Genomic DNA, 15,233 nt, shown 5'->3' on the forward strand with positions numbered 1-15,233 from the left:
AATCTCTTATCACATTACCAACTCAACTAAAAATTTAAGTTGATGGTTGAAACCCCATGATATATTATATACTCCGTCACTAAATATGCTCCATCACACGAGAACTAATTTTTGCTAGAAAAGTTTTGTTTTAAATTGGCTCTCTTGTAAGGAGTCTAATGTAGTATATAACATATCATGAAATTTCAACTATCAACTTAAAGATTTTTGTTAGAGTTGATACCTTATAATATAATCCAAGCAAAGTTTGTTTAAAATTCATTGAATATATAGAAGTCTAAAATGATGTTGTCATGCAAGAAATTTGTAATGGATGATATTTCATTGTTTCCAGATAGTTGTTGGTTGGGTACAAAACTACGTCACTTGTTTGGGTGGCTAATAGCTATGGTTATTTTATTATGTAAAGCAAAAGGCATGCTTAAGTGAAAAGTAAACATGTGCATACGAACATCAATGTGTTCTATCTAATGAAGAATGTATTATTCTCTATCTCTTTGTTTAATCCCTACTCTTCGTGTCTTTCTCGTTACGTTTCGGAGTTGATCTTTTAACATTGAAACTGGTTGATCAACCCACATGATTCGATCTAATTCTATAGTAGTCATCCATCGGGACTTCCAAAAGCTAATAGTGACAACCATTACTCAATTATTCAAAATCACATAGATACAGTCATTTAAGACATTGTAGGTCACAAAATGAAACAAAGGTGTTGATTGACATATAAAACGATATAGATTTTAACAAAAGGCCGAGGGATGTCCTCATGGTCATCCAATTTGAGTCGTCTAACCTTGCGGAATCCTAGTTATCCTAAGGGTTTGGCACAAGCCACAAAGATCAATATTTTAAGTTTCTAACAAACAATGTAACGGTATTCCTTAACAATGTGTCATATTAAATGTATAGCACGTTTGAGCTTTTCTTTGCTTTAGGTGATTAGATAACTGAAATCATACAATCTTAGGAAAATGAATGTAAGTTTGAGCTTACAATAAGGAGATGAAATGGATCGAACCGGATCATGATTTTCATTACCTGCAAACTGAATTTTCGGATCCGGATCGATCTAATATCCGGATTTGAACACTCCTAATCGTAATAGTATGAAAAAGAATAAGAGAAATTTTGTAAGAAATAATTATTAATGTGTTAAATATAATTTTTGTTATAGAAGTATAATCTTGGAACAATAAGGTATTATTGCACAGAAAGAGCACAAATCAGATGTATAACGTATTGCAGATTGCTATTGAAGTTTTCTTTGATTCAACTGCAGTTTTCCAAAAACGAGCTCAGTATGTACAACCGATACACAGGAATCCTAAACTAAACTATATCAACCACCCCCTTCATGAACAAGTAAAAAAGCAGGGTAATTGACAGAAAAATTCAATATACACTCAAGGAAAATAAAAATAAAAGGCTTTACACCAAAAAATGGTAATCTGTACACCTCTTACAAGAACTGGCGGAAAACGCATTGGGTATATAAACACGAGTACACGACACGCTAGAGCAAAAAGGTTAATCTTCGATCCTTTGAATCTCGCCCATCATGATACGATTGCTAGTGACCCTGAAACCGAGAAGAGCTGGATCAATTTGCCTTCCTTTCTTTCCTTTCTTCTTCCCGCTCTTACCAACATGGGTAGCATCATAAGACTCCGAAGCACCTGTAGCATGTGCATCAGGTTGCGGTGGCTTCTTAGCATTGCTCTTTAACATGTCTATGAATGATGTATCAGAGACATCGGAATCACTACAAGAATTAGTTCGCCTGAATCGCATATCCTTTTTAGAAGTATCAGGAGCTTGGACAGCTGTGTTGCTTCCTAAGTCTCGTCTTCCGCCTAAAGCATTAAAGAAGGCATATGTTTACCATAGTAAAACATTTAGTAGTACCAACTAAATCATGATTTTGTTACAAGGTTCTAGAATTATATTAGATATTGGAAAATATATTATTCAATAATAATCTGAAAAAATCATATATTGAATATTGGAAATATTTCAAAAGGTTCGAAGAAGCAGCTGCCTATGATAAAATAAGCTTTCTATTTCAAGCATATCTCGGAAAAACAGTGAGTTACACCCACCACATAGCACATAAACAGACATTCGATAAATGTATGCAAATAAGGTAATATGTCCCTCGCAACTAGACTTAAAAGTATAGCCAAGTCAAAATTGAACTAACGTGACTAACTTGCCCTAATACACTTTGACAAAAGATTCAATAAGTGAAATATTTGACAAGTTCAAAGAAGTTTCAGGTAAACCTAATAAGTCTGGAGTAATTCCTTCATCCCTAGCACAGGAAACACTTCAGTTTTAAAGCTTTTATATCATTGAACAACTTTGAAAATATTTCATTTATATTATGTGACACCTAAATGCCGAAAATAGAATTGCGTACTACTATCATTAATTAGTGGCATCATAAAAATAAAAAAGCTCTATTTCGCTGAAATAATTAATTGATTAAGATATACATACCATCAAGAGTGCTTATTGGTGGGTTCATTCCTTTAGTGGCAGCGTCAACAGTTAGATCAGACATACCATCTTGAGGTGAGAAAGGACGAGAAACAAGTGGACGTTTAAACAAGACATTTTCTGACCCTCTGGAAAGAGCACCAGGCATCCTGCAAGCCAAACATTTAAAAAAGCATATAACAAGAGCGAGAAAATGTGAATTAAAACAAGAATAAGCGAAAGGGAGAAGAAAAGGAATAACATCAACCCCAGCAAAGATGAAAACTAACAATACTATCAACCCTTCTACTAGTACTATGTCTACAATACGATCAACAGATGACATTGTTGCACACAAATAAGACTATATGGATTAGCAGTCCCCAATAAGTTCAGTACATATTATTGGCACAAATGTACAATAAGAATGATGAGAGCAGCTGAGAAACGAAGCCGAACAAGAAATGCACCTACAAAACCTCCCCCTCATTAAATCCAGCTCAAGCTCAGCCACATCAATAGTCACCAAAATAAAAAGTAATGGGAAGGGGAAGGCAGATAGTACTTAAGTGAATAAAATCACCAACAGTTAAAAACTTATAAGAAAAAAAAACATAATTTACAGCTCCAACACCCCAGTTACAAGTAGTAGAATGCTGGAACAATGATAACTTCTTTACAAGAAGTGACAAATACTTACGGCCCGTTAGGTACATGGTATTAGAGGGCGGTAATGGTAATAAAATTAAGTAATAAAAAATTTGGTTGTTTGGATGCCTTTAATGGTAATAGATGGTAATAAAATAAGGTAATGAAATTACCAAAAAGGGCCATTTTTATTACCATCAAACAACCTGGTATTAGGCTGTAATGGTATGAAGTATTACTGTGGTAATAAAATAAGGTAATGTTTCGAGCTGAAGAAAAAAAAATAATGAAGAAAAAAAGGTAATGTATGTAATTATCCAAAAAAATATTATTATTAAAAAAAGAATCATTAGATAGAATAATTTAGATACAATAATGCTTTTAGATACAAATATACAATAATGAAACTAAAAGTCATTACCATTTATTATTACTAACAACCAAATGCAATCAATGGAATATTATCTTCCATTACCATTCTTTAGTCATGCACACTAAACAAAAGATTCTTCATTACCAATTCTCATATCCATTCCTACATTACTATTGCCATTACAACATTTCATTCCCATTACTTCATTACCATTAACCAAACGGGCCGTTAGTGTCAAAACCTCAAGAGATTGTCCATGTTCCAAAGCCATTCACATAAAGTCTCAATCTCCCACCCTCACCACCCAACAAATTTGACAGCCCTGCCAACTCCCCCCTTTTTGCAGACCAGCCTTGTTCTATGTCATCAGCAGGCAAAAAAATCATTATGCCAATAACCTAATACCAGATCACCCATGCCCCAAACTATTTCCTTGACAACCAGTTTGTTGGTAAAAATTAATGGTAATGGAAAAATAGTGCAATTTTAGATGGAAAATTTCTTGATAAATTTAATGGTCATGCTGTTATACATCAATCATCTCATTTTCTTCAAAACATTCATTCTGATGCATTACCATTTGAAGAGATATTATGAAAAAGTGTGAAAAAAGCCTTTTGTATGATCAAAAGTTTTATTACCATAAGAATCACATGGTACATTTCTTGATAATTTACATTACAAATCATCCTCATTATCACCAATTAGTATCAACAATCAAACGGGCCGTGAGAGTCACTGAGCCCAAATTACCATATAATCATTACTGTAACTCAGCACATACAAGGTCGCAAGTCAGTCAACTCACATGATCAAAAGCCCAATCTTTTTAATCCTACTCTGTATCACGTTATGTCTAGTAAAAGGAACATAAAAGCCTAATGTAAAAAGAATTGGATAGCATTAGTTATCTTACTTGCAGATGGTAATAACAAAAAATAAGAATAATTGTAACTTGTAAAACTTTGTACAAATAAGCAAATATATACAGTATGCAAACTTTGAAAACTTCCCTTTCCTTTCTTTTACTTTCAAATGTTTTACAATTTCTTTAAGTTCATAATAACCTTCAAAATACAAATAGAAACATTATGCACTAGATTTCATAGCGGTCAACTGCCATCTAAACCATATGGTAACCTTTACAGTGATTTGAAACAAACAGCTTTTCAACCTAAACATGAGCTCTTACATGGTATTGCAAATTGAAAATTTTGACTAATGAAGTGGTCATTTGAAATCATCAATTTATACAGACGGTTATTTGTAAATCAAATTTGCCATGGTCAACCCTTTCTTTCATGTGATAACTACAGAAATGTAATAATTATAGATTTTCAAGGAACATTTCCAATCAACTAAATTATCTTTAACATACTATGTACTATCATTCAATTCCCATCAGACATCAAAAATATCAGCAGTGTATTACATTCCACCAGAGCTAAATGCTAAAAATGACAGTATCAGATTTATTACCTATCAACCTCTTCAGCAAAGGACTTAGATTGTCCAAACTTTTCATTGTAGAAACCACCTTGTCCAGCTGCAAGAAATAGAATTAATAGTTACTAACCCACTGCCAAAAATGTGCAAAATGCAATCATTACCAGAAGTGAATCCCAGAAAATTTACCAGCAATACCAATGGAGGTTTGCCTATTGACGGAATTGGCTTGTATCTCCCTTCCATCTAGTGGTGCAACACCAGGTTGCTTAGAAAGATTCTCTGACATATCCACCGCTGATTCATTTACCAAACCTTCTATTTTGGGAGCCCACTTCTTTCTCTCCGCCTCAGAGAATTCTCTGTCGATGTAAGAGCTTACACTCATATCAGCATTGTTGAAAATCAAAGAAGAATTTCTACCGATTCCAGGATAGATAGATTCTGCCTCTACAACTAAACCAGAGTTTGATCGACCACTCAATCTCCCACTAGTGTCAAAGCCACCCCTCTGCTCGTCTCGGCGTTGAGTTTGCTCATCTGGAATATTAACAAAAGATGGAACAGCAGCGGGGCTGGCCAGACCGACATCACGATCAAGGGCAAAGTTAAACAAAGGCTCTACAGAGCTTGACCCAGGAAAAAATCCAGAAGGTGTTCTCTCTAAAGGTGCACTGTCATTGAAATTTAGAGGTTGCGTTGGTTGATTGTTAGTTTTCTGATGCAACAGTTCCATGAACAATCTCTTTGAGTTGTCTTCACCAAGTAGTTTCTCTCTTTTCTGCTGCTCAGAATGAAGATGCAGCTGTTGCATATGTGAATCCATCCAATCATTTGACATACGACTATCATTATCATGCCAATGGCCCTCAACATCATGATGTGTATTGAATTCGTTAGAAAGAAAAGAATGGTGAGGATGATGAGTATGGGTGCCAGAATTTAAGGAGCCAAGATGACCTGCAGAACGTACATGATTGTTTGGGTCTTGAATATCCAAGCCCTGCAATCGGGCCATAGCATTGGCCAATTCTAAGTTACCACCTGAAACTCCACCTTGCATAGGCATTGCCAGTTCAAAGGACACCGTCCCAGGATCATATAGCCCTCTATTTAGTCTCTCCTGCAAAAGGTTTCGTTCAAACTCTCTTAGCTGCTCCTCTTTTGCTCTGTGCTCCTGCTGCTGCAGCATGTCTAAAGGGCTAAATAGAGGTGGGCTGAAAGCAGCAGAATGAGCTCGTTGAGAACCAACAGGATTGCGAAGAAAATGCTCTGCTTCTTCCACTGGCCAAATGGAGCCAGTTGGTCTTACTTCCCCCATTTCCAGTCGATGCCTTACGCCCATTGACATTTGCTGTGCCTGTAGCTGCTCCTGCTGAAGCATCTGATGAGACCGAAATGGTTCATTGCGAGTATGCTGCATCATTTCCAAGAGACCGGCCTGGCGATCTTGATGTGTTGTGTGGCCTAACTTTGCTTGAATAAACTGTTCCAGAGTTGGATCACTATGCCTTGAAGGCTGGTGCAAATGGGCTTGTGAATCACGAAGATGCTGCTTCATCAAAATCTGATCCAAGCTCGTAGTAGGATCTATGTGAGAATGAGCAAAGCCAGCCTCAGGAGCATGAAGAAACTGGTCATATTGTCTAGCTTGTAATTCCTGCTCCTGCAGAAAAATTTTTTGAAGCTGCTGCTGTCGCAAATGTTGCTGTAGCTCCAGCTGACGCTGCTGCTCAAGAGCCACAATGCGCTCAAGTTCAGATAAAGGTTGATTAGCCAGCTGCTGATGCAGCGAAGCTCGACCAGGCACTTGATCTAGAGGTGAATCATTCAAGTGAGAAAGTTGAGACAACCGATTTCTTTGTTGAATACGCTGCTGCTGCTGCTGCTGCTGAAGTTGTATTGATATTATATGCTCAGCTAATTCACGATGATTAGATTCTTGATCAAGGTGAGAAAATTGTTGGGCATCCAATGAGTCCCAAAGTATGTTTGAATTAGAAATCGGAGCCTTGTCATAAAAGTTGGACCATGTTTCATCAATATTCTGATCAGAGATTCCACTGAAAGGAGAAACTCCACCAGCTGAATGACCCAAAAGAGGGCCAGGCATACCCGTGGTAGAAGGCATATTTACGGGTTGGGAATGCCTGGTTGAATTACCTTCAAGTTCAGACCACAACAAGCCAAAAGGGTGCAGCTTATCATCCTTTTGAATTGACATGCCAGTTTCTTTAGCTCCATTTGAATGGGTATGATACCCAGCAATATTTGCAATGGGCCCATCAGCACTTCTCAAATTTCTCGCAACAGAGTTATCACCACTGCCTGGTCTTCCAGGGAAAACAATTTCTGAAATTAAGCAGCATTATGTCATTAACATCATGCTATAAAAACACATAGATAGAATCTCATAAACAAATACCCCCCGTCACAAATTAGCTGATATATAATCCTTTTTGGGCCATCCCACTTCAAATACACAAATTCTTGAATGAGATAGTTCATCTCAATTGGGCTGGCCCATGTACACTTAATGTGTAAAAGTGATTACTTACAATTTTAAAGTGATCAATTAAAGAAATTAGCTAATTATATGAGTTGGTCTCATGGTGAGACGGTCTCATACAAGACGAGCTCATTAATAATATATATCATTAGTGAGCTTTCTCTCAGCAACTCTAAAACTTACCCTAGTTTTAAGCATTAACCAATGTATATATATATACAAAAATACCAACTAATCTAATGCATTTATAATATCCAAGCTCAACTTTTCAACTCCCAAGCCAAAATTTACCATGCCAAAAATAAAAATTTACAACGCTAAATATTAAACCTACACTCCAAAGAGATGAACCACCTTATGTAACAATTAATTAGGACGCAGAGAGTACCTTCATCCTGAGCAGAAGAATCATTATGACCTTTCCCATCAGAAAATGCATGTTTCGATGGAATATCATGCTCCACTTTTAGAGAGTGAGCTGGCTGATTTAAGTGATCGTCCAGTTCAGACCGCTGCCAAGATTGACAATCTAATGTGCTCAAATCATTGATTTCGCTGGAAGGTGCAGACCCTCCCAGGTTATCCATCTTGGAACCAATATCTGACCTGATACCAAGCCCTTCTTGAACTACGAGGTGAGGCATTACATCACCCAACTCATGAAAAGGGGCAGTTTCTGGAGCATCTGCCAAGCGAACTGGTAAATCAGCACCAAAGAAACCTTGTTCAAACCATGAAATGATGTCCACCCCAAGAAATGGACCCTGTATTTCTCCCTGAGGATCCCGGTAATATAAGCTTAACTCCTCAGGAGATACACAGTCTCCCACACAATTAACATCTCTCACACTCTGAGAATACAGAAGATTGTTACAACGGCTATCATCAAGAGATTCTGACACAAACAAAGAGTTTGAATCATCAGGAAGTTTAGAACTCATATCAAAAGCAGCACGCTCAATCTCAGCAGCCTTGATATTATAATTGTCATCATGGGTTATTGTTACATCAGAAAATTTTGGAGCTCCTGACATCGGTCCCGCAGATTCTGTGACCCAAACATTAAATGCTGCAGCATATTCAGCTGGTCTTTCTGGAACAACAAATGATGTTAAAGTTAGAATAGCTATTGTGTTCAGCAAAATATGAAGAAAATGAATTGTAGACAGAGGTCATTACCTTCAACAGCGTCCTTCGCAATATTAGGAGGAAAAACATTCTGATTTTCTTCAATAGAATCCATGTGGCCAGTACCTGGTCAAAATACCACTCTACCATCAGGCAAGGTCCAAGGATAGTCCAAGCGGTTGTATCTTAAACAAAATACAAGCAATTGTAAATAGATTACCTGTGGCGACCTCAGCTAAATTTCCCTTTCTAAATGGACTATAAGAAGCCCCACTGCCAATGATTGACCCCTTCCATATATCATTAAGTATTGCCTGTTGGTACCACAGAACATCAATACTAGGATCCAGTGGTAACAATCAGGAAATGTAAAAAATGCTTGTCGGAAAGTTTATAAGTAAAAAAATGAATCAAAAAGATTAGAAAACACAAAATCTGCAAAAACAGGACAAAATTCGATAATCCCCCAAAAGGCTTCTCAGAGAGTATGTGTACATTTCTCATGAGCTGGGAGGCCTTAATAATGACCAGGAACTCAAAAATCAGATAAAGAAGCAAGCTAATCAAAGGACTAGAAAATATCCTAATATAGACCTAACCTCTTCCTCAGCATCTGGTGCAATGAAAGCCAATGGCTCAACAGCCTCCATCCGGGTTAACGAGGGCACTTCATCCATTAAATCAGGCTTGCAAAAAGAAGTTGCATCAAGTTTTTGAACACGGTAGATGTCAAGAATCTTCGACCTAGAGTAACGAAAAGGATCCACTGAAAGACTAGGCTTCCCAAGAATATGCTCATCCTTGTCAACTTGGACAGTGGCACTTGTACTCCCCAGTGGAGGCTTTACAATAGATCCCCCACTTGACCTCCCTCTTCCAACAGTAAATCCGAAATTACGAACATCCAGCTTTCCTTTATCAACCCCGAAGCCAGGCGCAGCACGGTGTGAAGTAGGTGCGCCGGAAGTAGGTTCTGTTCTATGACGAGGTCTCCACTTATCACGGAATTCAGCATCACGACTGCCACTTCCACTTAATTGACCATCGATATGAGCGTCTTCCTTTTCCACATCTGTTCTCCTCTCAGGCCGTGAATCCTTCTCCTTGTCTTCGGGACCCCATCTAGAAGACCATTTGGTATCACGCCTTGCATCATGAACAGAGTTGCGATTTGTTGAACGTTCAGAAGAGGGCAAACTTCTTGACTCGGTACTTTCCCTGACAGAAACATTTTCAACGCGACGATCTGTTTTCCTGCCATCTCTTCTGCCAAGCAAGCCAGTTTCCCTTTCTTCCTCACGCCAACGTCTTGTGTTCTCATTTTCAGAAGCCAATTTCCTCCAGTCCTTCTTGTCACTTTCCTTCTGAGACTGATCACTGGGATTTCCAAGAGACAGCGTGTTCAGACCACGAACATCCTGATAAAAAGTAAGGACAATATCCTATTAGAAAATAGGGCCACAACTTGAACCAGTGAATGGAATTAAAAATGACCTAAACTAAAAGCATGATCTTCAACCGGTCATGCGATCTAAAAAGTAAGAGTGACCAAAACAAGGTTTTCCCATCAAAAAAAGTAAAAACAAAGATTCTTTAACTTTAGAATTTTGAAAGGCAATGAAAGGTTATCACCCACATTCAAGAGATAAGGATAGAAGGTCTCAAGCTTCAAGCTATCATAGGGAAATTTAATAGCGGAATCATGAAAAGGCAAGCAACACTATTATCTAACTCTGGATATACAGAAGACCTTGACACTCAAAACCTTGCATGGGAGAGCTTTGAACTCAAAAATTTGTTAGTTCTTTCTCTTAGCCAATAGAAAATTTTCTATCACTTCGCAACTTCAGCCACTAAAAGTCAAAATCAAAGACCAAAGGCAATCACAAAGAGTAGACGGAAAGACTAAATCCCTTCAGGTTAGAACATCACAAGGAAGCCAATTCACAATAATCAATAAGCATAGGTCACGAACAAAGTCAACCAAGCAAATATATTTCAACACGAGCACCCAATGGAACAACACCCTACTTAAAGTTCCCAAATCATAATAGCTTAAAGAGAGAGTCTTCATAGCTAAAATAAAAATAACAATGCCAAATCGTTAATGGCTTGATCCCAACATATGGGGTCCTCTACACGAACTGGAAAAAAAAAAAAAGCAATTCGACAAATCATGTGTAACATAGAAAATATGATGTCTCAAGATAAGCATTAACAGGAACTTTATGAGAGATCAAAGACGCACCGACTTAGCATCGCTAGGTTTGGCATAGAGCCATTGCGGGGACAGTGGAATGTTGTTCTCAGAAGCTGCTTGATCTACATGGATTAAAAACACCGGTTACAAAACACGCTGCAAAAGAAAAAAGAAAAATAGAGAGAACATGCGCGAGTATTCCAGAAGTAAACTAAATAAACCCTTCACAGCCATGATGAACTCCTGTACCTTTAACCTCATCAAGGAATTCCAATGTGACCTTTTCATCACCATTTTCTAGAGAGGCTTCAACAATCAACACACATCGCACGCACTTTAGACATGTCGATTTTAATGTAAAGATCATCAACCAATAAAAGTTGCAAAACAATCATTATAAAAAACCCTCAAAAACATATAATAATTTTTTATGAATAATATACTTTCCTAATGAATACTCATTTCTATTTTAAATTTCTTCAACTGCATCAAAATAAGTTATATGAATCAGATTGGAACATATTCATAGAATTAATCGCGCAATCAATGAATTAAAAATACAAACAGTGCATTCAAAGCAAATTAAAACGAACAAAACGAAAATAAACGAGTTATTCAAAACCAACATTAATATAATAGAGGACGGAAAATCCGATCCAGAGTTAAAGAAATTAATCACATATTTAATCCCATACAAAATTATCAAAAAAGGATCCACTATCAGATCAAAAACCGCAATTGACTATGAGTAGTAAAAACACGAACAACAGAAAACAGATTACAAAAAATTAAATCTACAAAAACAACACAAAATTTGGCCCCAAAAAAAAAAAAGAAATGAGTAAGTAAAAAATGAGTTTACCTTTGGTGGTTGATAGAAGGGGATCGACCGGTAGATCAATTTTGCGAGCAGACATGGCTGGTGATTAAGATCGAAATCAAGAAATGAGATTCAGCGAATTGGAAAAGAGGGATTGAAAGAGAAATTGCCGTAGATTGTTAGCGCGAGGGGAGAGAGAGAGTGAGTGAGAAAATTAGGGTTTGGAAATTGGAATGATATTTGGATATTGGATAAAGCTTTGAAGGAAGAAGGTATTAGGAGAGAAGACGGGGATTCGGAATGAAAGCGTTATGATGCTATGGGTGGTCAAGACTCGAGAGTTCTATGAAATTCACCTCTGTTTTAATTTTGCTACACAATATTTAAAAACCTCCCGCTTTAATTTAATATTTGCAACATAATAAAAATTAAAGGAATATAATAATAAAAATTAAAGGAATATAAGAGTATTCATTTTTTTTTCACCTCTTTGTATTATTTGTTTGAGTTTTTGGATAAGTCATCATGTAAAATGTTATTAGGTGGAGTATATAAAGTATAAACTTTATATAGAAAGTTCAAAATGATTATGTCATGCAAGATGTTTGTAATGGATAAGCTTGTTTCATTGCATGACGGTTAGTTTTGTTTTGGTACATAAAGAATTAACTTGTTTGTGTGATTATGATTATTTTTATGTGTATTGTAAAATATATGATCCATTCAAAACAAATATATATACAAGTATTAAGAAAATAGTACAAACATTGAAAATACGTGGATATGGTTAAAAGAAAGAAGAAAATATAAAATATATGAATAAAAATTATAGATAGTAGTAGAAGGTCAAAATCAAATATTGCAAAATAAAAAAATAAACCAAAATAGAAATGTCAACAAACTCATCAAGCCAGAGAGTAATACCTTAAAACGCTTTTAGCTATCTTCAAACAATTTTTTACTTACAATTACATAGGCCAAAAACATAATTTTTTACCATGTTCATGTTGAGAACAAGCCTCTTATAAGAAAGCGATTATACCTTGAACCTTGAAGACATGAAATGCAACGGTAAAATCGAAAATCTATATGAAAACAAAGTACACAATATATATATATATATGTTTCGGTAATGAAACGAGGAAGTGCAAAAGACACTTAAAATACCTGGAGATAGGTGTAATCGGGTACAACCATCAATATGCTGAAAATGTTTATGATCCTTCCGCTGATGAGACCTCAAATCCTGCAATACAACGTTAGCCTTGTCCGGGGGTTATTTCCCGGAAAACCCCTTCGACGCTCAAGTCAGATCGAGAGACAGAAAGTAATGAATATATGATAATGAATGAATACAAGATTAACGGATTGTAGGATGAGTTCCGATCAATTGAAGGATAGTTGATCAAGTATATAGATTGTATGTAGGAGGGTGAATATTTATTGTAGTGTAATGATAGCAATATAAAAGCTTAGTCCCCTGCAAATGATGTACGCGACATGTATTTATCATGGTAGAATGGAGGTTAAATTGTGAATAAATGTGGGAATCATGGGGATGATGGGTGAGTGGTAGATTATGGTGAGTAATGGGTAGTTATTTTAAGAAGTTATTGGACCGAGTTGGGTGGTTAGGGTTTGACTAAAAAAATTACGGGTTTATTTATTTGACCCCATATATATATATATATATATATATATATATATATATATATATATATATATATATATATATATATATATATATATATATATATATATATATATATATATAACTTGTAAGTTTATGATTTCTTTATTTATGAAGCTGAATTGTTTCAAGTCCGCAATACACCCAGGTAGAAATCCAGGCTCGAGCCTGTATAGGCCTTCGCATGGGTAATTTGTATAGCATATTGCATAAAAAAGCATAATCGAGTTTGTTAAGCATACATGCAGAGCTTAGTATTTAACCAATCTTATACAAAATCTTGAATTTGCCCCTATATACAACTTAAACATCTATTGCATGTCATTAATTTATTAATGTCCAAAACAAAATCCACAATGTTCTCATTTAGAGCGTATAATGGTCATCGGAAATTATAATTAATTAAATCAAATAAATTAATTAAATTAATAATTAATTGGAAATATCCTAAGATTGCAAAAAAGTTTTTGTTCTGGTATAAGCATAGGTCTCGGCTCGCGAATTAGCCTGGTCGCGGCCCGCGAATTTCGCACTGGTTTTTTGCAATGTTCGTTTTATTCGGTTTTAGCTGTGCAATAAATACCTACGGTTAATATGATTATATTAACTGAATTATTGGGATGAATTGATTTAATATTGACATTGATTCGTGAATAGATGTTGCGGTTCATGAAATGACATATTATTTCATGAATGGTTGTATGCTTTTTTATAAATATAAAAGACATGTGTAAGTTATTTATTACATTAGATGTACATGAAATATACATGCAATTTCTGATTTTTCTTTTCTTTTCTAGTACTTTACATAGAGAACTTGCAACCCTTGATTGTAAATTTCTATTTCTTCTCCCACTTAAGTTCTCTGATGTCGTTCTATGTTCCTTGAGCTAGGAATTTAGTGTAATTCTTTGTATCTCAGAACATATTTTTTATTTATATTCTCAAGCACCGTAGTAGGGAGGAAATGATGTTTTAGGAAAGAGCATCTCGCCTAGAATATCAAATTCACATACTAAATATTCTTGTTACTATGTTCGATATATGATGTTCCCAGTTTTGAAATTCACATTTGGTGTATGTTAAGCAAAGGTTTGAACTTATCATATGTTTTTGTAACCTACTAAGTTTATGTAACTTTATTTAATATGTTTGATTAATTAAATTAAAGTCACATTTACAACACACAATAACTTATTTTGGAGAGAATCTGAAGTCATACTAGGTATAGCTACACTGAACCAGTTAGAAGAAAGTCTCGCTCATAAGCACAACACCAGTAAATTACCATTGTTTTTAGACTCATAATCAGGAGAAAGTCGTGTTTATTTATTTGTAACACTTCAATCCCATCCGATCCTCGGTGACAAGCCATAGATATTGTTAACTAACCCCATAAATCAACACAAGTTTATTCAACGCACTTTAACCTCACTCCTGCATACCCAAGAAAATTTCCCAATAGATCACCCATCTTAAGATTACTCATCCCCACCCCCACGAAGTACTTTTGAGTTCTTAGAAAGTGGATTCTCTAGAAAAGAATATACACCTATTGATATAGGTAGTCTATCAATTATTTTTAAAGCTCAACCGAGATATCACATTATTATTACCGAGATTAGCTTCATACTAAAAGACATGGCTTGAAACAAGCCCTTAATCCTGATTAGACTGATTACTATTCTCAACAGCGCATTTATGACACAAGCTACAACAAGATAAGAAAATCGTTAATGTCACTTTTTGAGTTTTTAAATTACTGATAAACAATGTTGCCTATTGTTGTGAGTTAACATAAAGTTGTTATACCTTTTTATCGTTTCTTGTTTGTTGCTTTTCATTACGTATAACTGATATATAAAAACTACTACTTTAGTATGTACAGACTCAAATACTCACCCTGCACTCATAAGTCAAAAAGAGTAATACACCATC

At 35.7% G+C, this 15,233-nt stretch overlaps 1 protein-coding gene across 2 annotated transcripts; it reads right to left on the minus strand.

Annotated features, from left to right (window-relative positions):
* Nucleotides 1-1,147: 1,147 nt before the first annotated feature.
* LOC130820460 (protein ESSENTIAL FOR POTEXVIRUS ACCUMULATION 1-like) lies at nt 1,148-12,002 on the minus strand. 2 transcript variants are annotated; one of them, XM_057685842.1, is made up of 11 exons: nt 11,648-12,002; nt 11,035-11,091; nt 10,834-10,907; nt 9,185-10,003; nt 8,806-8,899; nt 8,637-8,711; nt 7,846-8,550; nt 5,138-7,300; nt 4,982-5,048; nt 2,503-2,651; nt 1,148-1,856 (listed from the first exon to the last, which is right to left on the minus strand). In XM_057685842.1, the coding sequence occupies exons 1-11, from the start codon at nt 11,700-11,702 to the stop codon at nt 1,531-1,533; spliced, it is 4,584 nt and encodes a 1,527-aa protein (XP_057541825.1). In that variant the 5' UTR covers nt 11,703-12,002; the 3' UTR covers nt 1,148-1,530. The 2 variants fall into 2 exon arrangements, with proteins under 2 accessions (XP_057541825.1, XP_057541826.1); XM_057685843.1 differs by lacking the exon at nt 11,035-11,091 and having other exon boundaries at nt 1,151-1,856.
* Nucleotides 12,003-15,233: the final 3,231 nt, after the last annotated feature.

This window comes from Amaranthus tricolor, chromosome 8 (assembly GCF_026212465.1).
Source record: "Amaranthus tricolor cultivar Red isolate AtriRed21 chromosome 8, ASM2621246v1, whole genome shotgun sequence".
Taxonomy (NCBI): domain Eukaryota; kingdom Viridiplantae; phylum Streptophyta; class Magnoliopsida; order Caryophyllales; family Amaranthaceae; genus Amaranthus; species Amaranthus tricolor.